Source organism: Bubalus kerabau, chromosome 19 (assembly GCF_029407905.1).
Source record: "Bubalus kerabau isolate K-KA32 ecotype Philippines breed swamp buffalo chromosome 19, PCC_UOA_SB_1v2, whole genome shotgun sequence".
Taxonomy (NCBI): domain Eukaryota; kingdom Metazoa; phylum Chordata; class Mammalia; order Artiodactyla; family Bovidae; genus Bubalus; species Bubalus kerabau.
The window spans coordinates 55,857,260-55,882,842 of record NC_073642.1 but is presented as its reverse complement, the minus strand read 5'-3'; the positions used below and the strand labels follow the sequence as shown (position 1 = coordinate 55,882,842).

The 25,583-nt window shown below is 38.0% G+C and overlaps 2 protein-coding genes across 10 annotated transcripts in view; one reads left to right on the top strand and one right to left on the bottom strand.

The window, feature by feature from the left end:
* Nucleotides 1-6,562, bottom strand: part of SERF2 (small EDRK-rich factor 2) — a 202,927-nt gene extending 196,365 nt beyond the window's left edge. Inside the window, exon 1 of the mRNA XM_055556276.1 lies at nt 6,556-6,562. The gene's annotated coding sequence lies outside the window, so the exon portion shown is untranslated. The remainder of the gene's footprint in view (nt 1-6,555) is intronic.
* TP53BP1 (tumor protein p53 binding protein 1) overlaps nt 1-25,583 on the top strand; it is a 91,213-nt gene that overhangs the window by 37,728 nt on the left and 27,902 nt on the right. For 8 of the 9 annotated variants that reach the window (XR_008705481.1, XM_055556227.1, XM_055556226.1 and 5 more), the window contains 7 exons: nt 80-174; nt 2,713-2,918; nt 11,121-12,447; nt 16,051-16,170; nt 16,938-17,141; nt 20,250-20,307; nt 22,254-22,346. Coding sequence is in view for 8 of the 9 variants with exons in the window: in XM_055556227.1 (XP_055412202.1) it covers nt 80-174; nt 2,713-2,918; nt 11,121-12,447; nt 16,051-16,170; nt 16,938-17,141; nt 20,250-20,307; nt 22,254-22,346 (2,103 nt within the window). In the remaining variant the exon portion in view is untranslated. The remainder of the gene's footprint in view (nt 1-79; nt 175-2,712; nt 2,919-11,120; nt 12,448-16,050; nt 16,171-16,937; nt 17,142-20,249; nt 20,308-22,253; nt 22,347-25,583) is intronic. The other variant, XM_055556229.1, reaches the window with a different exon arrangement.

Sequence of the window (25,583 nt, the reverse complement as noted above, 5' to 3'; positions counted from 1 at the left end):
TTTTGTTATCGAGAAGTAGAAAACAAATGGAAAACTGTGGCTCTGGTGAAATAACCTGTGCTTCTCTCTTTACATAAAGGAATTCCTCAGATCTTGTTGCTCCTTCCCCTGATGCTTTCCGATCCACCCCCTTTATCGTCCCTAGCAGTCCCACAGAGCAAGAAGGGAGAAAAGGTGAGCTCTCTTGATCTGTCTGTCGATCTCAGATGAGAAGGGGAGCAGCACTTCTGCCCTGCAGTGTGTATTGTTTCTTTCTATGTTAGAACACTGAGACCGGAACTATTCACTAGGACTCAAGTCTGACCTTCAGCGTTGTGGCCTAGTGTGAAGTGCTATCCTCAGTTTTTTGCTCTTCTCGCACTGATTTTTCTGAGTTCTCTATTGACAACTTAATTTTTGAAAAGACCCTTAAGGGAAAATTGTTAAAGTTGAACTCAGATGAATTAATATAGTGAAGAATTTTATTACTATTGGTCTAATGCTTTCCAACAACATGGTAACATGTTCCTAGTCAGAGGGAACCAAAAATTGTTTCTTTTGTTCTTTATAGGTTATTTTGCTATTATCGAAGCAGTTTTAGCCAGAGTGGTTAGGGGCAGGTGGTAGAAATTTTGACTTCATTCCCTTCCTCCTTTGAGGACCTAGTGATTTTATATTACTTTATTCACAGGAGAGATTTCCTTTTTACCTATGTCATTATCTAAACCTCTTTTGCCCTGTTCTAGTCACTCAAGATATTTCAAATTCCTCCTCCGATACAAAGCCTTTTCCAGTGAATTTCATGGTTTTTTCCCTTTTCCTTCTTTCACATAGCAATAATGGTACAATAACTAATATTTATTGAATGCTTAGTTTATGCCAGGCACTGTTCTTTGTGTTTCTCTTCAGTTCTAGGTGCTCTCTTTGTGTGTTGTTTTTTTTTTTAATTCTCACAACAGTTCTGAGAAGTAGGTGTTACTTTTATCCCCATTTTACAGATGAGAAAATGGAGGCACAGAGAGATTGCACAGCTGTCACAGAGGCAGGATTTTAACTTGGGCACCTACCACCAAAGCCTGTGTTAATGAACTTTAATTTACCTGTGACAAATTTAATCTTAGACTTTTCTTCTGTCAAAGAGTTTGTGTCTGGTTATTTTCTCTTGAAAGCAGTGTAGGTGTATCCAAGTGGACTAATACCGTTCTAAGCATAACAGGATTAGATATCTTCAGTGAAAAATAAAAGTGAATCCATTCTGTTGATGCAAAAAATACTGTTAATGCAAATTAAATTTGGTTTATCCTTGATCTTATTTTTTTCTATCTGTAGTGTGAACACTGAAGATATATAAAAAATATATTAAAAATGCTTTCTCCCTCACTGTAAACATAGTTAGTACTTACAGTAGAAAGTTTGGAAAGCATATGGGAAAGTAATGAGAAGAGAATAAAAATCACCTGTGATACCACAACCCAGATGTAATTAGTATTTGGATATGCTTATTTCCTTTCAGAGTTTTTCTATGCATGAATATAAAGAAGGATGTTTACACACTTGGGATCATGTTATGTATATGATTCTGTGTTCTTTTTTTTTTTTCATGTAACATATTGTATTCTCCCTTGTCAGTTATATTTTAGATTTAATGTATTTGCTTAATATGTGAATAACTGTGGGACTGTGTATGCTTCTTGTATTTTTTTTTTTATGTCTAAGAATATTAACCTAAAGCCTTTTTATATGTAGCGCTTAGAACAGTCCTTAATAAGTGCTTTGTCATGGTGATAAAGATCAAAAGATACAATGAAATTACTTAACACAGCTGTGGTAGTGTAATTAAGGTCTACAGCACCAGTTCCCAAACCTGTCTAGATTGGAGCGTACATGTGACACCAAGCGAAGCAGCCAGGATAGGTTAGGCATTGAGGTTTGGGGGAGCTAGTAGTTTGATTATAGGGAAAAACTAAATGGTGTGGGTAGTATGTGAGAGTGGTCTAAAGGGAAGCCTATTTGGGGCTTCAAGTTGTAAGATAGGGGAAAAGACTTGATGAATCAAATACCAGCTAGGCTGCCTCTGAGGAGGGTCCTGCTAGCCTACAGGTGGATAGAGTACTATGGGAAAGCAGTATTTTGTGTTTTGTTTGTGTGTTTCCCTCCTGAGCAGTTTGTCCCAGGGTTAGTGTCCTGTGTTTAGTTCTTTGATAAATCATTACTGACTGACATTGATACATTTTCCCCCTCCTTTATTTGTCCTAGCATCCACCTCTGTACTTAACAGTCATTAATACAAATAAAATGAGTTCATACCTCTCTAGATGTGTACTGAGCGTGGTGAGCAAGTTCACTGCCTTTCACGGCCTGTGGTTAAATTGGATGCCATTAATCTGGGTGTTCCTGAGCAAAGTATGAAAACTGAGCTATAATCAGGAAAGGGGCTCAGAGGAACCAAGTTAATTTGCTATTATACAGATGGATGGGTGTCCCTAGATGAACCCTGTTTTAATTTATATCTGAGTATTTTAGGAGTGTGGACTTCCCTCCCCTGGGGGAATAAAGTATTGCTAGATTTCTAGGACTCAGTCTTCTATTAACCTATCGGTTTTTCTAAAAATCAAGTCACTGGTTTTTTTTTTTAGGAGTGAAAATCTCTGAATATAATTACTAGTGGTATTGGAACATGAATAGTACTGATGAGTGCTTCTTTCTCATTTTGTTTTCCATATTTTAAACTAGATGAGCCAATGGATATGTCAGTGTTATCTGAAGGAGGAGAGTCTTTTCAGAAGAAACTCCAAGGTGATGAGCCAGCAGAGATGGAAAACCCCCCTCTCCCCACTGAGCCCACTATATCACCACAAGCCTCGACACCAGTATCTCAGAGCACACCAGTCTTCACTCCTGGTTCACTTCCTATTCCGTCCCAGCCTGAGTTTTCTCATGTGAGTATTGTAGAATATTACTTTTTTCCTCCTAACGTCTTTGTTTTAAAGCAGCTGTATTGAGGTATGGAGAAGGCAACGGCAACCCACTCCAGTGCTCTTGCCTGGAAAATCACATGGACAGAGGAGCCTGGTAGGCTGCAGTCTATGGGGTTGCTAAGAGTCGGACATGACTGAGCAACTTCACTTTCACTTTTCACTTTCATGCATTGGGAGAAGGAAATGGCACCCCACTCCAGTACTCTTGCCTGGAGAATCCCAGGGACGGGGGAGCCTGGTGGGCTGCAGTCTATGGGGTCGCTAAGAGTCAGACACGACTGAGCAACTTCACTTTCACTTTTCACTTTCATGCATTGGAGAAGGAAATGGCAGCCCACTCCAGTGTTCTTGCCTGGAGAATCCCAGAGAGGGGGAAGCCTGGTGGGCTGCCATCTATGGGGTCGCACAGAGTCAGGCACGACTGAAGTGACTTAGCAGCAGCATTGAGGTATAATTTACAAACCATAAAACTCACCCATTTTGTGTGTGGTTTAGTGATATTTTAGTAAATTTATACACTTGTGGGAGATGGTGAAGGACAGGGAAACCTGGCATGCTGCAGTGCATGGGGTTGCAGAGTCAGACGCAACTGAGTGACTGAACAACAACAATAGCAATAGACTTGTGCACCTGTCATGGTCTAGTTTTAGAACATTTCCAGAGTCACCTACTATCTGATGTACTTTTTATGTTTAAATTTTGTACTATGTCTTTAAAGTTCTTGAAATGTTACTTTGAAATTGAAAGGCAGCATTAATCATTATTCTACCTTAACGCCACTAACCTCTCACTAAATCAACACTAGGCTTTCTACCAGATGTTATTAATGAAAATTTCTTTTCCAGATGTTCAAGGGCCTCAAACTTCTTTTTGGAGAAACACTTTTGGGAGCCTCCTGTTTTCTAATCTGTGCTGTTGCCTTCTATTCCCGGTGTAGGACTGTCACCTCCCTTGCACTGTCTGGAGATTGTCCTTACCTGTCTTTGTGTTGGATTCCTCTTGGGCTCTATGTCTTTGTGCTTGATCTATGCCCTCATTTTGGTGGAGGACATTCTTTAGTAGCAGACTTTCTACTCTCATACTTGATTCATAGTTTGTTAGGAGTATAGACTTTTATGTTGGAAATAATTTTCTTTTAAACTTTTTGAAAGCATAGCTTCACCATCTTCAAAGTTCAGTGTTGCTGTTGAGAAGTGTGGCCAGTTTGATTTTTGGTTTTAGTATTTATTTATTGATTTGGCTACATTGGGTCTTAGTTGCACATGGGATCTATATGGTGACACATGGGTTTAGTTGCCCTGCAGCATATGGAATCTTAGTTTTCCAACCAGGGATTGAACCCGAATCCCCTGCATTACAAGGAAGATTCTTAACCACTAAACCACCAGGCATGTCCCTGTCCAGTTTGATTTTGTTCCTTAATATGTGAGCTGTTATTTTTCCTTACTGGAATCTTACAGAATTTTCTCTTTATCCCCAGTGTTCTAAAACCTCCAGATCCTTGACATAAGTCTGTTTTTATTTTGTATTCATTAGTTCTCTCAATCTGGAAAGTCAAGTTGTTCAGTTCAGGGACAATTAATTATTTAATTTCTTTTTTTTCATGGAATATCTATTATTTGGATATTCAAACTCCTAGAATAGTCTTGTAGTTTTACTTTTATTATTTTGTGCCCTACTTCCCATCTCCCTTTCTCCTTTTCTTTAACTTTCTGGATGATTTCCTCAACTGTTTTTTTTTTGTTTTTTTTTTTTTTAATTAAAAAGCCCCCATTTTATTGAGATTTAACTCACGCACTATATTGTTCAGTCTTTTAAAATGTACAGTCAGGTGGCTTTTAGTATAAATTGTGCAGTTATTCATGACAATCTAATTTTAGAACGTTTTCATCACACCCCCTCCAATAAAAAGATCCCATGCTTATTAACCGTCATTTCCATTTCCCCTACTCCCAGCCCTAGTCAATCACTAATCTACTTTGTGTCTTTATGATTTTGCCTGTTCTGGGTATTTCATATACAGTATTATACAGACTTATACAATTTGTGATTGGTTTCTTCAGTGTAATGTTTTCACAGTTCATGCATGTTGTGGTATGTATTAGAACTTTATTCCTTTTAATTTTGAATAATACTGTGTGTGTGCTGCTGCTGCTAAGTCGCTTCAGTCACGTCCGACTCTGTGCGACCCCATAGACGGCAGCCCACCAGGCTCCCCGTCCCTGGGATTCTCCAGGCAAGAACACTGGAGTGGATTGCCATTTCCTTCTCCAATGCATGAAAGTGAAAAGTGAAAGTGAAGTCGCTCAGTCGCACCCGACTCTTAGCGACCCCATGGACTGTAGCCCACCAGGCTCCTCCGTCCATGGGATTTTCCAGGCAAGTGTACTGGAGTGGGGTGCCATTGCCTTCTCCAACCGTGTGTGTACATACCACATTTTATTCATCCATTTATCAGTTGATGGACATTTGGGTTGTTTCCCCCCTTTTTGGTTATAAATAATGCTATGTACGTTCATGCACAAGTTTCTCCATGAATATGTGTTGTATCTATTATATGTAGTCATAATTTATTTCTCTCATTATATGTAATTAGGAGTGCAATTACTAGGTTTAACCATCTTTTAACCTTTCTCTGAGCGATTATTCTACTCTTGGGTTTTTAATTTCTATACTTTTTTTTTCTCAAATGTTCTCCCTTTTAAAAGAAGATTAGCATTTTGTCATTTTATGGGTATACTATCTTCAGTTCAGTTCAGTCGCTCAGTTGTCTCTGACTCTTTGTGACCCCATGAATTGCAGCACGCCAGGCCTCTCTGTCCATCACCAACTCCCAGAGTTTACTCAAACTCATGTCCATCGAGTCGGTGATGCTATCCAGCCATCTCATCCTCTGTCATCCCCTTCTCCTCCTGCCCCCAATCCCTCCCAGCATCAGAGTCTTTTCCAATGAGTCAACTCTTCGCATGAGGTGGCCAAAGTATTGGAGTTTCAGCTTTAGCTCAGACCTTCCAAAGAACACCTAGGACTGATCTCCTTCAGGATGGACTGGTTGGGTCTCCTTGCATTCCAAAGGACTCTCAAGAGACTTCTCCAACACCATAGTTCAAAAGCATCAATTCTTCGGCACTCAGCTTTCTTCACAGTCCAACTCTCACATCCATACATGACCACTGGAAATACCATAGCCTTGACTAGATGGGCCTTTGTTGGCAAAGTAATTTCTCTGCTTTTGAATATGCTATCTAGGTTGGTCATAACTTTCCTTCCAAGGAGTAAGCGTCTTTTAATTTCATGGCTGCAGTCACCATCTGCAGTGATTTTGGAGCCCCCAAAAATAAAGTCTGCCACTGTTTCCACTGTTTCCCCATCTATTTCCCATGGAGTGATGGGACCAGATGCCATGATCTTCGTTTTCTGACTGTTTTGCTTTAAGCCAACCTTTTCACTCTCCTCTTTCACTTTCATCAAGAGGCTTTTGAGTTCCTCTTCACTTTCTGCCATAAGGGTGGTGTCATCTGCATATCTGAGGTTATTGATATTTCTCCCAGCAATCTTGATTCCAGCTTGTGCTTCTTCCAGCCCAGCCTTTCTCATGATGTACTCTGCGTATAAGTTACATAAGCAGGGTGACAATATACAGCCCTGACGTACTCCTTTTCCTATTTGGAATCAGCCTGTTGTTCCATGTCCAGTTCTAACTGTTGCTTCCTGACCTGCCTATAGGTTTCTCAAGAGGCATGTCAGGTGGTCTGGTATTCCCATCTCTTTCAGAATTTTCCACAGTTTCTTGTGATCGACACAGTCAAAGGCTTTGGTGTAGTCAATAAAGCAGAAATAGATGTTTTTCTGGAATTCTCTTGCTTTTTCCATGATCCAGCAGATGATGGCAATTTGATCTCTGGTTCCTCTGCCTTTTCTAAAACCAGCTTGAACATCAGGAAGTTCACGGTTCACGTATTGCTGAAGCCTGGCTTGGAGAATTTTGAGCATTACTTTACTAGTGTGTGAGATGAGTGCAATTGTGCAGTAGTTTGAGCATTCTTTGGCATTGCCTTTCTTTGGGATTGGAATGAAAACTACCTTTTCCAGTCCTGTGGCCACTGCTGAGTTTTCCAAATACTATCTTATCTCCCTAATGATAGTAGTTTTTGAGACATTTTCTCCCTGTAATGATCACTATTTCTTCAAATACATTTTAGTTTTGTTGTGTGTTTCAGTTTTAAATTAGAGGCTTTCCTCTAATTTAAGAGTGTGATGGTAAATACTTGATTGACTGCCTCCTTTAAGAGTGAAATCCTAGAAAACAGATTAGGAGTTCTGAATTAGTGGTTGGTGCTTCTTGTTTCTGGTATTCACTGTAGTGTTATCTGTAGGGCCATTTCTGGGGTCTCCTAATGTCAGTATCTTGATTTATCTCATCTTGTTCAGGTTCCCTCTTGTCTGACATTACTTTAGAAATCTATGATGAAAGAGGACTGGGGATGTTGAGAGACAGGGGCAGGTTCTATTCAATTTAAATTTTCATTTAATTTCCCAATTTCCAGTATGGTACTTTCTGATAACTGTGTCCCCTGTCCTCCAGTTCAGGGATGTTAACGTTTCACTCTCTCCAGGGAGGACTAGGCTCAGGGAGAGAGGATCTGGGGATTAAACTGCTTCTTAAATAGATTTCCAGCCAGTCAGTTAGTCCTGATTTTAGCTCTGCCCTCATCACCACTTCCGGAGTTACCTGGGCTGCTGCCAAGTCCTGAATCTTTTTGGGGGCATGGTGATTCTGAGGTGTAATTTGGGTTACATCTTAGCTTTCCCTACTGCTGTCTTAGGAATTCAGTTTTCACAGTCCGCTGAATAGATGATCACTCTTCTAAAATTTTATTGTGGTTATCTTTTCTTCGTGTTCTTTGTCTTGAAAATTCATTTTTTTTTTTTAAATTGATGTACCATTCCTTAGTGGGATTTTTGAAAGAAGTTAAAGTAAATGTGTGTATTAAATCCATTGTTTTTATTTGGGAGCTCCATACTTTTTCATTGTGTATCAAACTCCTTATGTTATTCTTAATGGCTCACCTTTGTACATCTGTTTTTTTTTTTCCTGTACATTGGTTACGGGAGTCCAAGTCAACCTAATTTTGATGTTGTGAGATGTTTATTTATGATAAAATCATTACTAATCGAGAGAAAACTGAGATAAAGGTAACTTCATGTATTTATTTCTTTTTTTCCCTAATATATTTGTTAATTGCATAGCCTTTTTGATCCTTCACCAGGGTGTGAGGGCTGAGGAGAGGATTAGTAGAAAATAGTTTGATATTTAACACTTTCTTATTCTTGATACACATATAGATGATTTTATTAGTGACTTTTAAATTGTGTGAGAGACCAGTTTTGACTGCTTGAATACTATGGATTTAGGTCTGTATTGCGTCTAGACTGGTTGACTCATTGATGCAAGTCCTGACAATTCTTCATTAGTCTTTATCCAGAGCTCTGAGGGATTTTTTTGTTTTTTTTTCCACTTAACTTTATTATTCTGACTAAGCCTTCAGAGATTATTAGGGGCAAGATACTAGATCCAGGAAGTCTTTTAAGAAATAAAGTTTATTGTTAGGCTGGTTAGCCCCTGAAATTTTACTTTGCTGACAAAAATTATACATATATTGAAAAAATTCTGTAAAAAAATCACATAAATATTTACCTTGATAACTCTTAAAGCATATTCAGAATGGGGGCAACTGCTTAATGGGTATGAGATTTCCCTTTGGAGTGATGAAGATGTTTTCAGAGTAGATAGAGGTGGTGGTTGCGCATTGTAAATGCTCACTTTGAGGTGGTTATATTTATATGAGTTTGACTTTCAAAAACAACTGTTACTTATAATTTTATTAGCAATGTCTTATCTATAATCCTTTGTGAATTGACTTTTTATTAAAAAATACAGAATTTCTTATAAAACGTGTGTAACATACAAATAAGTGAAACTAAGATCATCAGTTATCTCAAATGACTGTTTGTAACTTTTTAATGATATTTATGTATTATTAATAACTTAAAAAACATGGAAATTATGTAAAAATGTGTAGACCACAATAAAATTATTCATAAACTTCTTTAGAAAATGTTTCTATTTAATGTATAGCCTGCCTTTCTCTATATTTTTTTAATACTCATGTACAATTTTATGTAAGTTTTAAAGTCTTCCATCGTGTTAGGTGTATCATAATTTTTAAATGAATCTCCTATCTGTAGATATTTAGGATATATCATATTGTTTCCTTTTCTAAATAATTTTAGTATTGAACAGCATTGTGGCTAAATCTCAGTGTATTTTCATCAAATAATTTCCTGGAAATGGAATTATTTGACTAAGGAGTATATAAGGTTTCAAGGCTGTGTGTATTGTCAAATTGCCATTAGAAATGTTGAACCAATTTTATGCAGTCATGCCTGGGAGTATATGAGCAGATAAAATTTATTGCTATTTTTATAATCTGAAAGGGTGAACAGTAAGACCAAACATTGAAATATCAGAAGTTAATGAATGCACAGAATGTTTGGCAACATACTTTGATTCCTCATTCTCTTAAAAATCATAGGAAGTGAATGCCTTATCAGCTATGTCTAGAGCTTTACAGCATTTATGTAGAGCAAAACAACACCCTAAATGTAAATTCTTACATAAAAACATTAAACTTTGAGTTAAATTTTTTAAAGATGTTATTTACATAAAATGAGACTGCCATTTTAAGTATATAGTTTGATGAATTTTGGTAGTTGTATACAAATGTATAACCATTATCGCCATCGAAGTATGGAGCAGTTTCCTCACCCTAAAAAGCTTCTTTATAATCCTTTACGATTGATCCCTCCTCACCTGCCCTCCCCCCTTCTACCCTGGGCAGCCAGTCATCTGCCTTCTGTCACTACAGTTTTATCTTTTCAAGAATGTGTTACAATTGGAATGATAAGTGTCTGATGTTTTGTGGTTGAGTTTTTTAGCCTAGCTAATTTTTGAGGTTCATTCACATTCTGGCATGTATTAATATTTTAATCCTTTTTATTGTTGAGTACTGTTCTGTGGTACAGATACTTATTCACCTCTCAATGAACATTTGGGTTGCTTCCAGTTTTTGGATGTTTGATACTGCTGTGAACATTTGCGTACACATCTTTGTGTGGACTTATGATTTTATTTCTTTTGAGTTAATATGTACAAATACAATTTCTGGATCATATCGTAACACTAATGTATGTTTAGCTTTGTAAGATAGAACCGAACTGTCCTCCTTCGGGGTGGTAGCCTTTGCGTTGCCACCAGCAGTTTATGACAGTTGTAGTTGCTCTGCACCCTTAGCAGCAGGATGTCGTCTCACTGCTAAGCCTTCACCTTCCACACTGGTGCGTAGTGGTATCTGTTGACTAATGTGATTATCATAAACTTGGAATTTTAACATTTGCTTTGTGAGTGCCAGCACGTTTTGAAATAGTGGGACATGAAATAAGAATAGGCATACCTCATTTCCTTGTGCTTTGCAGATAATTTGTTTTTTTTTACAGATAGAAGATTTGTGGCAATCCAGAATTGTCAGTTGATGTTTAGCATTAAAAATTTTTTTAAATTAAGATATGTACATCTTTTAAAGACACAATGCTATTGCACACTTAGACTCCATAGTTTAAACATTTACGTTCACTGAGAAACCTAGAAACTTGTGTGACTTGCTTTATCGTGGTGATCTGGAACTGAACCTGCAGTATCTCTGAGTTATGCCTATATGTGTTCCCACTTTGTGAGAACTGAAGTGGACTGTGTAGGCTTATGTTCATGTGATTCTTATATAATTAACAGTCCATCATACAGTGTATGACATGATTTTAGTAGTGAGATGCAGTAAATTTAAGTGTTTTTCTACCTACTTGAATACTTCTAGGTTTTTGTTTGGATCGTGCTTATTCTAGATCAGAGATTCTCAAGAAAAGCATTAAACATTGACTTGTGTTGATTAAAAAAAGACTGATGATTCTGACTTGTATTTCTGAAGTTATGGCCCTGGAGTTTTAAAATTCTTGTGTAATTGATTTAGAAATTTTAGAATTGAAGGACTAGATATAAAAGAAATACGATTATGAAGAAATGATTATTTGTCTGTTTTTGTTCTTTAGGATATCTTCATTCCATCTCCAAGTTTGGAAGAACGATCAAATGATGAGAAGAAGGGTAGGGATTTGCATAGTTCAGCTTTGACTGTTGAGTGTTCTAAAGCTTCAGAGACTGAACCAAAGAATTCCACTGAGGATCTGGGACTTTCTTTGACAGGGGATTCTTGTAAGTTAATGCTTTCTACAAGTGAGTATAGCCAGTCCCCAAAGATGGAGAGCTTGAGTTCTCACAGGCTTGATGAAGATGGAGAGAACACGCAGATTGAGGATACTGAACCCATGTCTCCTGTTCTCAATTCTAAACTTGTTCCTGCTGAAAATGATAGTATCCTGCTTGATCCTGCACAAGAGGGCCAAGTAGAACTGAATCAGAATGATGACAAAGCAAAGGGGGACAACACCGGAACCAGGGATGACATTAGTATTTTATCTGCCGGTTGCAAAGGCAGAGAAGAACCTGTAGCGGAAGACGTTTGTATTGATCTCACTTGTGATTCAGGCAGTCAGGCAGTTCCCTCTCCAGCTACTCGATCTGAGGCACTCTCAAGTGTGTTGGATCAGGAGGAAGCTATAGAAATTAAAGAACATCATCCAGAGGAGGGGTCTTCAGGGTCTGAGGTGGAAGAAATCCCTGAGACTCCATGTGAAAGTCAAGGAGAGGAGCCCAAAGAAGAAAATATGGAGAGTGTCACATTGCATCTTTCTCTGACTGAAACTCAGTCTCAAGGGCTGGGTCTTCGGAAGGAAGTCCCCAAACAAGAATGCCAGGAAGCTATGGAAGTTGAAACCAGTGTGATAAGTATTGATTCTCCCCAGAAGCTTCCAGTACTTGAACAGGAATTGGAACATAAGGATCAGGAAGCATGGGAAGAAGCTACTTCAGAGGACTCGAGTGTTGTCATTGTAGATGTGAAGGAACCATCTCCCAGAGTTGATGTCTCTTCTGAACCTTTAGAGGGAGTGGAGAAATGCTCGGATTCTCAGTCGTGGGAGGATGATGTTCCAGAAATAGAACCATGTGCTGAGAATAGAGCAGATATCCAAGAAGAAAAGAGTGCAGAGTGTGAAGGAGATCGGAAATCAGTGACTGCAGAAAAAGAACCTGTAGAGGCAGACTCTCCACAGCCTCCTTTGACTTTAGTGAGAGCAGATGGTACTCTAGGACCTGAGCAGGAAATGCAGCAGACCCAACCACAAGAGAGAACCGATAGCACATTAAGGGAAGACTCAAAAGTGGCTAATGCAGAGCACGTGGACTCAGGTGTAGAGGCCCAGCAACTGGAGAAAGCCTCTGCCCAGGCTTCACAAAGCTTCTGTGAAAGCTCTAGTGGTGAGTGTGATTGTAAATTGTTCTGTGTTTCCAACCAAAGTATGATTTGGAATGGAAGGTAAGCGAGAACTGCATACTTGTTACATCAGGGCTGAAAATGAATTTGGATTTATATTTGTGAGCAGCCAATAATTAAAATATGGGTTTTTTTCTTTTGTAGCTTTAATTATTTGTGGAATCAGAGATCATTTGAGGTTTTTATCAGCTTTAGAACTCAGGTGTAATTAGCATGAATTTTCTAAGTATTTAGAAAATTGTACCAATCTGGTATTTTCTACTTAAGTCTCAGCCTTGCTCCATGTTTTTATATTTGGACAGTGGCCTTGAAGTACAGGGACCTTTTTTGATTATGTTATGCAGCTAAATCATGTTCAAAAAAAGTTTGGTGGTCTCTTCCTTATGGGTATTCAGTTTCTAACATTGGTTCAACGTATATACATCTTAAACCTTTAACTGGGAAAGTTTTAGTTTGTGTGCTTTATTTTATTTTTTAAAAGTTTCATTTATTTTTGGCTGTGCTTGGTCTTTGTTGCTTTGCTGGGCTTTATGTAGTTGTGGTGAGCAGGCTTCTCATTGTGGTGGCTTCTCTTGTTGCAAAGCACTGGTTCTAGGTTGCTTGGGCTTCAGTAGTTTTGGCTCGTGGGCTCAATAGTTGTGTTGCATGGGCCTAGTTGCTCCGCAGCATGTGGAATCTTCCCAGACCAGAGATTGAACCCGTGTCCCCTGCATTGGCAGGCAGATTCTTAACCACTGGACCACCAGGGAAGTCCTTTTATCTATTTTATACAGTCCAGAAAGAGAATAATAGCTTATTTCTGAAATATTTCTAGAATATCATGTCTGACATTAGCTGAAAAGAATTCAAACTTTCTGAATGCCCAAAGTCAGTATAATTTAAAAACAAAACAAAACAAAAAACCAAAATACAGACTTAAGAAAGCAAGTTTCTAAAGATAATGGAAATGAGAAGCAATGTTTAGGTAGCATCATGGCTATTAGTATGGGTGATGATACCTTTTGATGTTCCTGGTTCTAGTTTATACCTCTTGTCTGGGAGTGATTGTTAGTACTTTTTTCATCTCAAAATTGCTCCCTTTCATTAGATTTGATGTTCATTTTTTTTTTTTTTCCTTTTTAGAACAAGAAATGAAAAGTAGCTGAAAGGAGGTTAAGGGCTGTTGGGTTCAGTCTCTCCTTCCTAAAGTCCTGTGCCTAGTTAATGATTGAAGTGGGACTAGAACCTCGATCTCCTGATTCCTAAGTCTGTGCTTTTACCTCCTGTAAAAACCGTATGATATGTGCTTCGTCGCTCAGTCGTGTCCAACTCTGAGACCCCATGAACTGGAGCCTGCCAGTCTCCTCTTGTTCATGGGGATTCTCCAAGCAAGAATACTGGAGTGGGTTGTCATTTTCTCCTCTAGAGGAATCTTCCCAACGTAACCCAGGTCTCCTGCATTTCAGGCAACTTGTTTACCGTCTGAGCCACCAGGGAAGCCCCAAACTGTATTATACTGTTTCTCTAATTCTGCTGAGTTATGGCAAAGAACTATCTGAATGACCTAGTATTCTACATTATTAAAGACTTTTATAGTTTAATTTTATCTAAGTACTGTTATCAATCTAAGTCACGTTTTTTAGGAAGGGTGCTTTAGTTGTTCAGAAAGAATTGTGGATTGGGGAAAGAGGGAGACTTCAGGCAGGCAAAGTAATTGATAGGCTCTTGTGATAATCCAGAAATGAGGCTTTGAAGACCAGATAATGGCACTGCTGCTCATATAAGCCAATATCTATTAGGTTGTAGTGATGCACTGGATCAGTAGTGCTAAGATAACTTCTCATAAATGATATTCTGTAATTAATGCTTGCATATTACATTCGCATATTGTGGTTTGTCATGGAGAAGGCTCTACTTAAAGATTTTATACAGATTTTCAAAAGTCTGAGTGGTTGATCATAATGTGAAGGATAGTTCCTGTCAAGAGAGAGAACAGATGGTTGTACTGGGAATGAAAATTCTGTAAAATAGTCTTCAGCGTGTACGACGCTTTATGAGGTGTATTTGTTTTTTAATTTCTATATCTTTAAGTTCTTTAGTAATTTGAAGGACTTAACTTTTTAAAGAGTTGCCAGAGAATGAATGCTTACCTACAAGCCCATTTCATTTTGCTATAACTATGGTGGAATTCTTTGCCAGTTAGATGGGACGTTGAGACTTTCTGCTCTGTTCTTCACAGTTTCTTAAGCAGCACATGTGAACTTTTCATCCTTGTGGGAACCTGTGATACAGAGCTAGTTGGTTAGAAGCCTGGACTGCTGATTGGTGTCTGAAGTGGGGCAGTCTTGTGGACCTGAGCCTTTAATTTGTGGGATTTGATGCTGTCTCTGTGTTTCCCTATTGGCACAGATGATAAAGAATCTGCCTGCAATGCAGAAGACCTGGGTTGGATTCCTGGGTCGGGAAGATTCCCTGGAGAAGGGAATGGCTACCCACTCCAGCATTCTTCCCTGGAGAATTCCATGTGTAGAAGCCTGGTGGGCCATAGCCCATGGGGTTGCAAAGAGTCAGACACAACTGAGTGACTAACACTAACTGGGTAGGCAATGTCAGAATTACCTTTGTACAGCACCCACTAAATGTCCCCTGGGAATCAGAGAATTGCTTGGTGATCTGGAAAGGACATTAGACAAATAATGTTCATAAGGAATAGTGACTAGGTAAGCCATATTATAGTTATTCTGAGCCATTCCAGGAAACTAAATATAACTTTTCACATGCCAGATTTAAGAACAGCAGTTTGGCATAATTCTTTTTTTCTCCCAAACTTAGTCATTTTATTAAAAGAGATAAATAATTAGGAATTCAAAAAATGTGATTTTGGCCATTTGCTAATTCTGATTAGAAATTTGGAATGGAGACCTAGTTAAAAAATAAAGTTTTGTTTCTAGACAAATGTTCGTTAATGACCAATATGTCTACAATGGGAATGCTCATACATGTGAGCTTTACCATTGCACTGCTATGGCCTAGAACTGATTAGTACTGCTGAATTGTGAGACCTGTATATTTCTTGTAGAACCAATGAGTATTTAGAAGTCCTTTTAGCTCATGAAATCCTTTGTCTGCTCTTTGAGTAGATTGTAAATTATAAGTATTAACATCAGACTTTAACATAGAGAAATCCTACAGATTGCTAAAGCTTATAAGTGAACTCCTTGAGATAACATTACACAAGATTAAGATGTCTAGATTTGAAACTATCCAGCTTACTTACTGTCTTGGGGCTCAGATGTGCCTGTGCTCCTTGTGACCCCATGTTCCTCAGGGCCTCTGAGCTTTTGAGCTTCCTCTGTTTGCCTGTTGCCTAGTTGTCTGCTTTGTGTCAGTTCTGTTGATGAGCAGAGAGAACAGTAGGACGTTGGTTGAGAGGCCTGATGTGGGAGGGGGGTTGGGAATGAGGCAGAATTGGGGAGCAAAGGAAAAGAGTAATTGAGATATTTCTTGCAGTTCTCCTCACTTTTGCCTTTCGTGTACTTATGTTTTGATTTCCTTTTTGTTTATCATCGGTTTTTTTTGTTTGTTTGTTTGTTTCTTGCTTTCTCCAGAAACTCCATTTCATTTTACTTTGCCTAAAGAAGGTGATATTATTCCACCATTGACTGGTGCAACTCCACCTCTTATTGGGCACCTAAAATTGGAGCCCAAGAGACACAGTACTCCTATTGGTGAGTGATTAAATGTAATGATGTTTAAAGCAGAATTTCTGAGATACCATTCTATACGCCAGTGATTCTTTTATATCTGAGGAGTTGGGCCTGCCTGATGAGATTGATTTTTGTCTTAGGAAGAATAAGGTTATGGTGTCTGATGCCATGAGTTAACTCCCAGGAAATGTGAGCAGTGATGAGAGGAAGGAAAGGATACAGTGAAGGAAGGAAGGAAGAATATCTATGAAGATTTTATTCTGTTACTTGCAAGGCCATAGTATCTGAGTGTTAAACAGTGGTTTAGAGCTGTTTTATAAGGAAGGGAAAGCAGGTAGGGTAGAAATACTGTTTACTTAGGACCCTGGCTAATCAGTCTGCTGCTGCTTGACAGGGCAAGAAAATTGAGATCCTCCTTCCCTGAAGCAGCTAGTAGTCTTCTACATTAACCTATTTGTTTTCTCTAGTCAGTGCTGGGAGGTAACAGTCATGCCGTCTGGAGTCTCCTGCTACCTATGCCTGATGCTGGCAGATGTGGGTTGGCTGAGGGCTCATGCAGCATCCTTTGTCCAGATGCAGAAGTGGAACTGAATCCTGTTGCTCTTCTTAAGACCAGGTGTCAGTACTAGTGCGTAGTTGTTGATACTTGTGACAGGATCTATCCTAGGAATCCTCTTCAGTCCTGCAGAGCTGTGGATCCAAACAGACAAACTGATGACTTTGGATTGTTATTTTTCATGTTTGTATTTTAGTGTTCTTTCTTTCTTCCCCCGCCTCCCTTCTTTCAGGTATTAGCAACTATCCAGAAAGCACCATAACAACCAGTGACGTCATGTCAGAAAGCATGGTGGAGACCAACGATCCCATACCTGGGAATGAAAAAGGAGATTCTGGGGCTGCCCCAGAAATGGGTGATCAGTTGTGTCTGAGAATGAAATTGGTCAGTCCTGAGACTGAGGCAAGTGAAGAGTCTTTGCAGTTTAGCCTGGAAAGTAAGTTTTATTTATATTAATCTTGGGTAACTAGTGGCTCCAGATCTTCTGGAATTATTTTTTTTCTTCTGGTTTTAATGATTGAAACTTCTGGAAATGTTATTTGTCAAGTCTTATTCTCATAAATTTTAATTCTTTGTTTTTGCTAGTCACTGTTATGTTACTGAAGATGCTCCATTTTATAATCTCTTTGGTACTGCTTGTATCTCTGTATTAAACTTGTGTCTATATAAAGTAATTGGTTTTCATAGTCAGAAATGTCTGAGTTCAGAAGTGACTAGAAAATGTAGGATTGTGGATTCAGGTTATAGGTTTAAGTTGACTTTCCCACATTAATTGCAAGTTGTTTGGTATGGCTGGAATACAGAGAAGGTACAAGGGAATGGCTGCAAAGTCAGGACTGGATTCTGAAAGGCCTTTTACATCATGCTGAAAAGCTGAAGAATTTTAAGCCGGGGAGTAATATGGTCAGATTTGCTTCTTTTAAAGGATGAGTTGATTGTTTGAAAAATCTGTGCATCATTCCTTTCCTTGCCCATTTTCTATTCTGCTGCCTGGCAAATGCAGTCTTTAACCAGGAAGTGGGATCATTAGTAATGGTTCAGAGATGAGGGGATGAATTTGAGAGATAAATAGCAGAATAGAGGGGATCTTGGGACCAGTTAAATATGGAAATAATACAAGAAAAAACATAGAATAACTTTACATCCACATTTTGTTTTCATGATAGCACTCTGTAGTAGATCTTATTTCCATTTTGTTGATGAGAAAACTGAGACTAAGAGAGGTTTTAAACCTACTGTTACAGTAATTGGTAAGAGGTGGAGCAGGAGTTTGATCTGACTCTAAAGCTTGTAATTCGTCCACTAGTAAGTTTGTAAATAGGGTTTAATGGAGTTAGGAGAGGAAAAAGTTTTATCAAGGAGATTGTAAAGGAGTATTACTCTAGATAAGGAGAATATTCCTTATCTTAGATAAGAAATATTCCTAGATAAGAGGGCTAGGAGAGTATAAAGCCATGGAAGCCTGTGAGGAGGAGAGTTAAAATGTCACATGCCGAAGTGAGGTCTAGAAAGATATATCTGGAAATGTACATTAGACTTGGCAGTTAGGATTCATTGGGTGACTCTAGAAAGAACTATTTCAGTACAGTGGTTGGGTGGGACCTGTCCTGACAGTAATTGAGGAGTAAAGGGGAGGAGAAGAGGCAGCAAATGTATTCTACTTTTGAGAAGTTGAGGTAAGAAAGGAAGAGAAAAGAACAGCAAGTTAGAGGGGAATATAGAACTGAAGGAGGTTTTATTTTTCTTTTTTTTTTTTTTCAGGCTGAGGGATACCTAAGGAGGTTTAGAGATTGAAAGGAAATCTCCAAAGGGGAAATGGGTTAAAAATGAGATTCTTGAGAGAGAGAGATGAAAGGGGAGTTTTCAAAGACTGCAGATAGAGTGGGTGGACCTGATAGTTCTTCTGATTCTATGAGATTGAAGAAAAGAAATTTTAGCTATGTATTTTGAGTTCTTATTATATGCCACATATATATGCCATACATGTACAGCTCATTGAAGCTGATAACAAACCTGTAAAGTAGATCCTATTGTTATCCTCATTTTATAGGTAAGGAAACTGAGGCACAGAAAGGTTGAGCATGTTCCCGAGAGTCACACAGCTAGTAAATGAAGTAGCCTGAATTCAAAGTAGTTCCAAGAACCGGAAGTCTGGTTCTGAATTAGAGTGCAGTTCTACTTCTCAGTGCTTATTGATTTGAAAATTTAGAACCTCAGTAGAAATAAAGTATAACATTTTCATCATTATTGTCATCTTCTCTGAAATCAGATAGAACTTAGCAAGAGAGTACACGATAGCTTTGATTCTTTAGATTTGAAGTTAAAATTGGGAAGACCTTAAATGGAACTAAATGTTAAAGATGACCATATTGGTAAATTTTACTACCTTTCCTGATAATCAGGCACCATACTAATAGTTTTCCCCATTTTATCCTCACAACAAACCTATGAGGGTTGGTCGTGTAGTTTGTGGGATCTTAGTTTCCAGACCAGGGGTTGAACCCCAGTCCACAGCAGTGGAAGTGCAGTCTTAACCACTAGACCTCCAGGGAGTCCCTGGGTTGGTCCTATTTTGAGGAAACTGACTCAAAATGAAGTTTATCCCCAGCTTGGACCTCTAAGTGCTGGAGACAGGGCCTGAGCCAGGTTTCTGTTGCAGAGCCAGGCCTGTTACCACCAAGCTTCAGCTGCCTCCTTGATGAACTAGTCAAATTATATTGGGTTATGGCTGTTTTAGAAATGTTTTAAAGTATTTATTATTTTTTCTAAGGCTAGAATTAATGGTAAAGGAACACATTTTAATCCTGTGGCATTGCTTTGAGAATATGGAATTCTTTTAAGTATGACCTTTAATTTTTTACTACAGGTTCTTTCTTGAAAATGTGTTTTATTTTTCAAATATCTGTCCCAAAAGCTCTTTGGAAAGAATTTGAGTATCTTCTGTGTGTGGGTTCTCTTAACGCTATTTAAAATTTGTGCAATTTTCCTGCATAATTACTAAAGTTTTTTCTTTTTAAAAACATTTTATTGAAGTAGAGATGAATTACAATGTTGTGTTAGTTTCACATTTATAAACTTTCTCAGAAGTTTCTTTAAATTTGTTTTGAAATTTTTAAATAGAATTTTTTTTTTTACTACAGGATTTTTTTACTTAGAAGAGGTAATTCAGAAATTTCATTTTCGTTTTTAAATCTTCTTAGTAATTCATTATATTGTATTTATGGAGAAACTGAGTAGTCTTCTGTAGGGAGTTTGAAAGAAAATCGGTGGAAGTGAGAAAGACATGTCATTAAATTATAAGAAATCTTTTCATGTTCACTTTTTATTCTTACTCATTTCCTTTTTATTATTTGTTGCAAATACTAGTAGATCAGGTTTTTATTTTTATGATTTTTTTTAATGTCATAGTGAAAAAGAGGCCTTCAATAGCTTCAGAAATTCAAGCATTATTTTAGAGTATCATTGGGGCTGAGCAGGTTTTTAAGAGGTCTTAAGGTGTGATACTGAGTTCTCTTTCTCTTTCCTTTCTTTTGTTTTTATTCAGAGCCAGCAGCTGGTGAAAGGAAAAATGGATCTACTGCTGTTGCTGAGGCTGTTGCCAGGTAACCAGAGCTGGTTGCTATTTAGAGGAGTTTAATATACAAAACCACTGGTAATGAGGGGAAGATAATTTATCAAGAAAGGAAAAAAATTTGAAACAAAACTTGAGCATAAACCATGTAGCAGTGTGTTGAATCTAATCGTAGGCTTTCTTATTAATACTTTAATAAAGCTTTGGCTATATTTAGAACTAAGATATTTAATGGTGTTTCCCTTTCTTCCTTTCGTTCATGTGAGAGTGCCTTTTTTCTTTGGTGAGGAAACAGGAAGCTAACAGAGGTAGCCATAGACCTTATTCTTCCTGAGGTCTGCCCTTGCCAGCCCAAGCCTCAGGCCGTGTTCTTTTCTGGTGCCAAATTAGCCACCGTCCTGTTGTTTTCGCTTTGTCACGGATGCTGTCATAGTTTGAATATGACCCCATCCTGAGGCTCTGGTGGTAAGCTTTGCCATCTGGTGGCTGTGAGAATAGAATTGTTTCATTGGTTTCTTGTGTGAGTCATCCAATATGAAAATACCAGCAGTGGTTGTTGAAGTATAGGTGAGGATTCTTAAATCAGTCTAGAAACGTGCTATAAGTAAGTAAAGCAGTCTAGGTGCATGAGCGTGAAATGTCGACGACGATGGCCAACTGATGGTGTGTCTCGTTTTAAAGGAGGGTAGCCCGTATTCATTTCCAGCCAGTCATTACCATGCAGGCTTACTGTTGCGAAATCTTTAAATTTTTAAAGAGAAATATGAATTTTTTAAAATAAAATTTCCTGCTTGGTGGGTCATCTAAAATTGTTGTTGACTAAGTTGTCTTTGGACTAAATTTAATCCTCAGTTGTAAGTGATCTATCTAAATCCTTTGATTTGTGTCAAGTCTAGAGAGAGTAATTATTTTCTGGTATTTTATATATTTAATTTGAAAGATAAGTACCTTTGACTCCTTATTAGTTGAAGACTCTTTAATGTTGTGTTGAAGAAAATGGAGTTTATACTTGATCTTTCAGTTTTAACAAAATTGTTAAAATCCAGCACAACTTGTTATCACTTTGTACATGTACTTGTTAAGAGGGAACAGTGTATGCTGCTGAAACTTTCTGGACCCTTTGGGTGGAATGTAGGGATGGAAAAATAGAAAAACCTGAGGCAGAGGGTTGGATTGGAGGATCACAGAATGAGAGTCACTGATACTGTTTTGAAGCAAATTTTATATAGGAGAATCCAGATTTTAAGAATCTTTGACTTTACCACTGGGTTCACCGTAGGTAATCGTTTAAAGTAAGCTCTGTTCCTTTCAGTTCAATTGTTCAGTTGTGTCCAACTCTTTGCGACTCCATGGGACTGCAGCACGCCAGGCTTCCCTGCCCGTCAACTCCCAGAGCTTGCTCAAACTCATGTCCATCAAGTCGGTGATGGACTCTCTTAGAGTATTTTAAATGCTGTCTCTGTGTTTAGGTGAAGCAATACCACTCTGTTTTTAAGTGTTGTCTGTAGCTGGACACTGTTCAGATTACTTGCTTCCATCTTGTCTTTCTCACACATTTCATTATTGAAGATTTCATGAATATACAAAAGTAAAGAGAATAGTATCATGAACTGCCATGAATTCATCACCCAGGGTCAAAAATTAACGACTTACAGCTAGTCTTGATTCATTTTTAAATGCTTCCCACACTCTCCACTCCACTTGATTTTTTTTAAAGCTAATTCTAGCATTGTATCATTTTTATCTTTAAGTATTTCAATGCTGTCTCTAAAAGATAAGAAATCTTTAATTTCAACTTAACCACAGTACTATTATCATGCTTTTAAAATTGCCATTGATTCCTAATGTCATCAAATATTTGGTATTCAGATTTTTCATATTCAGAGAAAGAATTTTATTCTCTCTGTACCTAAAAGGATAATTTTCAGAGGTACTTTTCCTTTCACAGTTAACACAGTATATTGCTTTATTTCTTAGTTCCCAGAAGACCATGTCTGTGTTTAGCTGTGTCTGTGAAGCCGGGCAAGAGGATGAGGCTCGAAGTCAGAATTCCTCCTCTGCACCCATCAGGCGAGCATTATTTTCATAGCGTCTTTTGGGCTATATGGATTCACAAAATGATTGGTAACAAAATCTAGAATATACTGCTACTGTTTTGTGAACTTGAGCTTACTGTTTTATTTGAGGGACTGTGACATATTCTAGGTAGATTTATAAATGAGATGTAATGAAAAGTTTTATTAAATATTTCATAAATTTTTGTCTTTATCTGCTAGTTTTATCAATTTAAAATTATTCAGTCTTCATAACTTATAAAAATATATCATCCTGAATTTCTAAGATTATTCTCTTTTACTTAGTTTTGAACATGTTTACTGTTAACAGAATTTTTATTTTCCATTAGTTTCCCCATACAGCAAAATGGGATGTTCGACAGCTCAAATTTAAAGTTTATCAGGCTTGATGCAATTAAAGTTTTCTAATAATTTCTTTACTCCATTATCTCTTAGACCAGCTATGAAGCTTGGAAAAATTTTTTGAGTTACAAAGTATTTCTTCTGTATTAGAAAAGTATCTTGTTTGGAATATGTGGTTCTTAAATTTAGTGTAGGAGAAATAAGTAATGGCAGTGGAATAGTTTGTATCTTCATTAGGAATCTTATATCTCTAGAATTCAGTAATTTGTAATTAGGAACTAGAATAATGTTTTGTCATCAGCTATATTCATAATAGTGTTATTTGTAACATTTTTTTTTTTTTTGGCTGTTTGTAGCCTGCCCGGCGGTCTTAGTTCTCCAACCAGGGATTGAACCTAGACTCTTGGCACTCGAGTCCTAATTCCCTGCAACATAATTTCTGTGTTCCTTATTGGTAGAAATATTGAAGAGAAGCACATCAGTGCTTTTACTAAACATTCTGATGATTACATGTGAACTTGTTGGTATTCTTGGGAATCAGATAGTCCAGATCACATCCTTTGTTGTGATCACATCCTTTGTTGTATCAGGAAACTGAAGTACCACCTTGTATGTTTTCAAAAGTAGTGTGGTCTTGGCCCAGCAATTAGGAAACTTATTGATTGCATTGTATTGCCTTCCTGTTTTATTAGATGGTTTATAATAGAATAGGATGCTGATGATTGTTGTTTAACCTTGATGGAAGAAGGGCCTGAGAATTCAGGTGATCTTGATTCCAGTTCCCCTCCGGCAGACCTACCTACGCTCAGAACAGAATGGTTAGACCTTTATTAAATATGGAGGTTAATTCTTCCATATTTCACTTTGGATGAATTTTACCCAGGCTTTTTCTGCTAAAATTCGCTATTTTTTGGCATCAGTTTCTAAACCTAACATATAGTGACCAGAGTAGAATTGTGTAGCCTAATCTAATGAAGAAAAGGAAGTGTGGTCCTTCTTAAAATTATTGAATTTCTTTTGTCTGTCTCTTTTCTGGTGCTAAAATTTCCTTCTTTATTGTTTTGTGGGATATATACATCTTTGTGATAGATGTTTCTTGGAGGAAAGTGTGATTTGCACATTTTTTATTTGATGCTAACACAAGAAAGATAAGTAAGAAAAATCTGATATTTGACTGGAATCTGCTGAATGTTGCTGCTGTTGCAGTGAGATACCTTTAGTCTTTAGAGAGATAGGAATTGTTCTGATTAACAGTTTTGGGGGAAAAGGCAGCCTGTTATTTTTCAAATTAGGAATTAAAATGTCAAAAATAAAATGAAGCTTTGTTTTAAAACTGAAATTATATTCAGAAGTTATGCCCTAAATAGTTTCTGAGGGAAAATGGTTTTTCCAGTAGTCATGTATGGATATGAGAGTTGGACTATAAAGAAAGCTGAGTGCTTTAAAAAAAAAAAAAAAAAAAAAAAAGCTGAGTGCTAAAAAAAAAAAAAAAAAAGCTGAGTGCTGAAGAATTAATGCTTTTGAAGTGTGGTGTTGGAGAAGACTCTTAAGAGTCTCTTGGACTGCAAGGAGATCCAACCAGTCCATCCTAAAGGAGATCAGTCCTGGGTGTTCATTGGTAGGACTTATGTTGAAGCTGAATCTCCAGTACTTTGGCCACTTGATGCAAAGAACTGACTCATTTGTAAAGACCCTGATGCTGGGAAAGATTGAGGGCAGGAGGAGAAGGGGACGACAGAGGATGAGATGGTTGGATGGCATCACTGACTCAATGGACATGGCTTTGAGTGGACTCCGGGAGTTGGTGATGGACAGGGGGGCCTGGCGTGCTACAGTTCATGGGGTCGCAAAGAGTCGGACATGACTGAGCGACTGAACTGAACTGAGGTAAAATGTCTAGGCTTGTTTAAGGGTGGGAACAATAGAATTCTTAAAATGGTAAATCAAATCCTGTCCCTTCTAGCTTTTGACTCACTTTTATTATTGCTTAGGTGTTGATATGTTAGATGTCTTAAAGATTCAAATGTGTATCGGTCCATGCTTTGTCTTATGCAACTAATACTGATTGAGCATCTGCTGTGTATCTAGCACTCTGCTAAGTAATTTGTATGTGTGATCACTTATAAACCAGATTGGTGTTACTCATCAGTCTTCTGGTGATTTTACTCTTACCTATTCTTCACAGGGCCATATATCCTCATTCAGTTGAGGTTCCTGACAGATAGGACCCAAGCTCTTAACAACCAATTGCATTGAATATACCAGGCTCTCTGGCCAGAACTGTCTTGTAAACCCTGCTTTGGTCTCTTGTTGTGGTAAGCTGTGTTATACAAGATAGAAACCTCAGAAATGTCTCCTTTTTCCTTTCTTCTCCAAGATGCAGAGCATGCCCTAAAGAACTCTTCATGCTTCCTTTTTCTGTCTTCCCAGGTCTCTTCAGCTTCTTAGGGTGAGAGCTCCTCCCAAGTTGGAGACAGCTTTTTCTGTCTAGATGGCTAGCTCTGTCTTTCTGTGGCCAACCACTTAACAGCAGCAAGATACATAGTTTCTAGACCGTTTGTCACCCTGAATTTATCTTCTGGGTATATCTCAGTTTATGCTTTGTCAGACATGGCAGCCTGAAAGATTCCAGATGTCTTTCCATGATTAGTTCAGAATGGATTCTTTTTGTCTTTGTGCTGGCGGTGGATCTTTCCAACCCAAAGATTGAACCCAGGTCTCCTGCATTGCAACCAGATTCTTACTGTCTGAGCCACGAGGAAAGCCCTTAATCTGGTGTATGTGCTCGCACGTTTGCATGCATGTGTGCATATGGTCTTTGTTGCTGCTCACGGGCTCTCTAGTTGCGGTCAGCAGGGGCTACGCTTACGTGTGTGGGCTGCTTATTGCA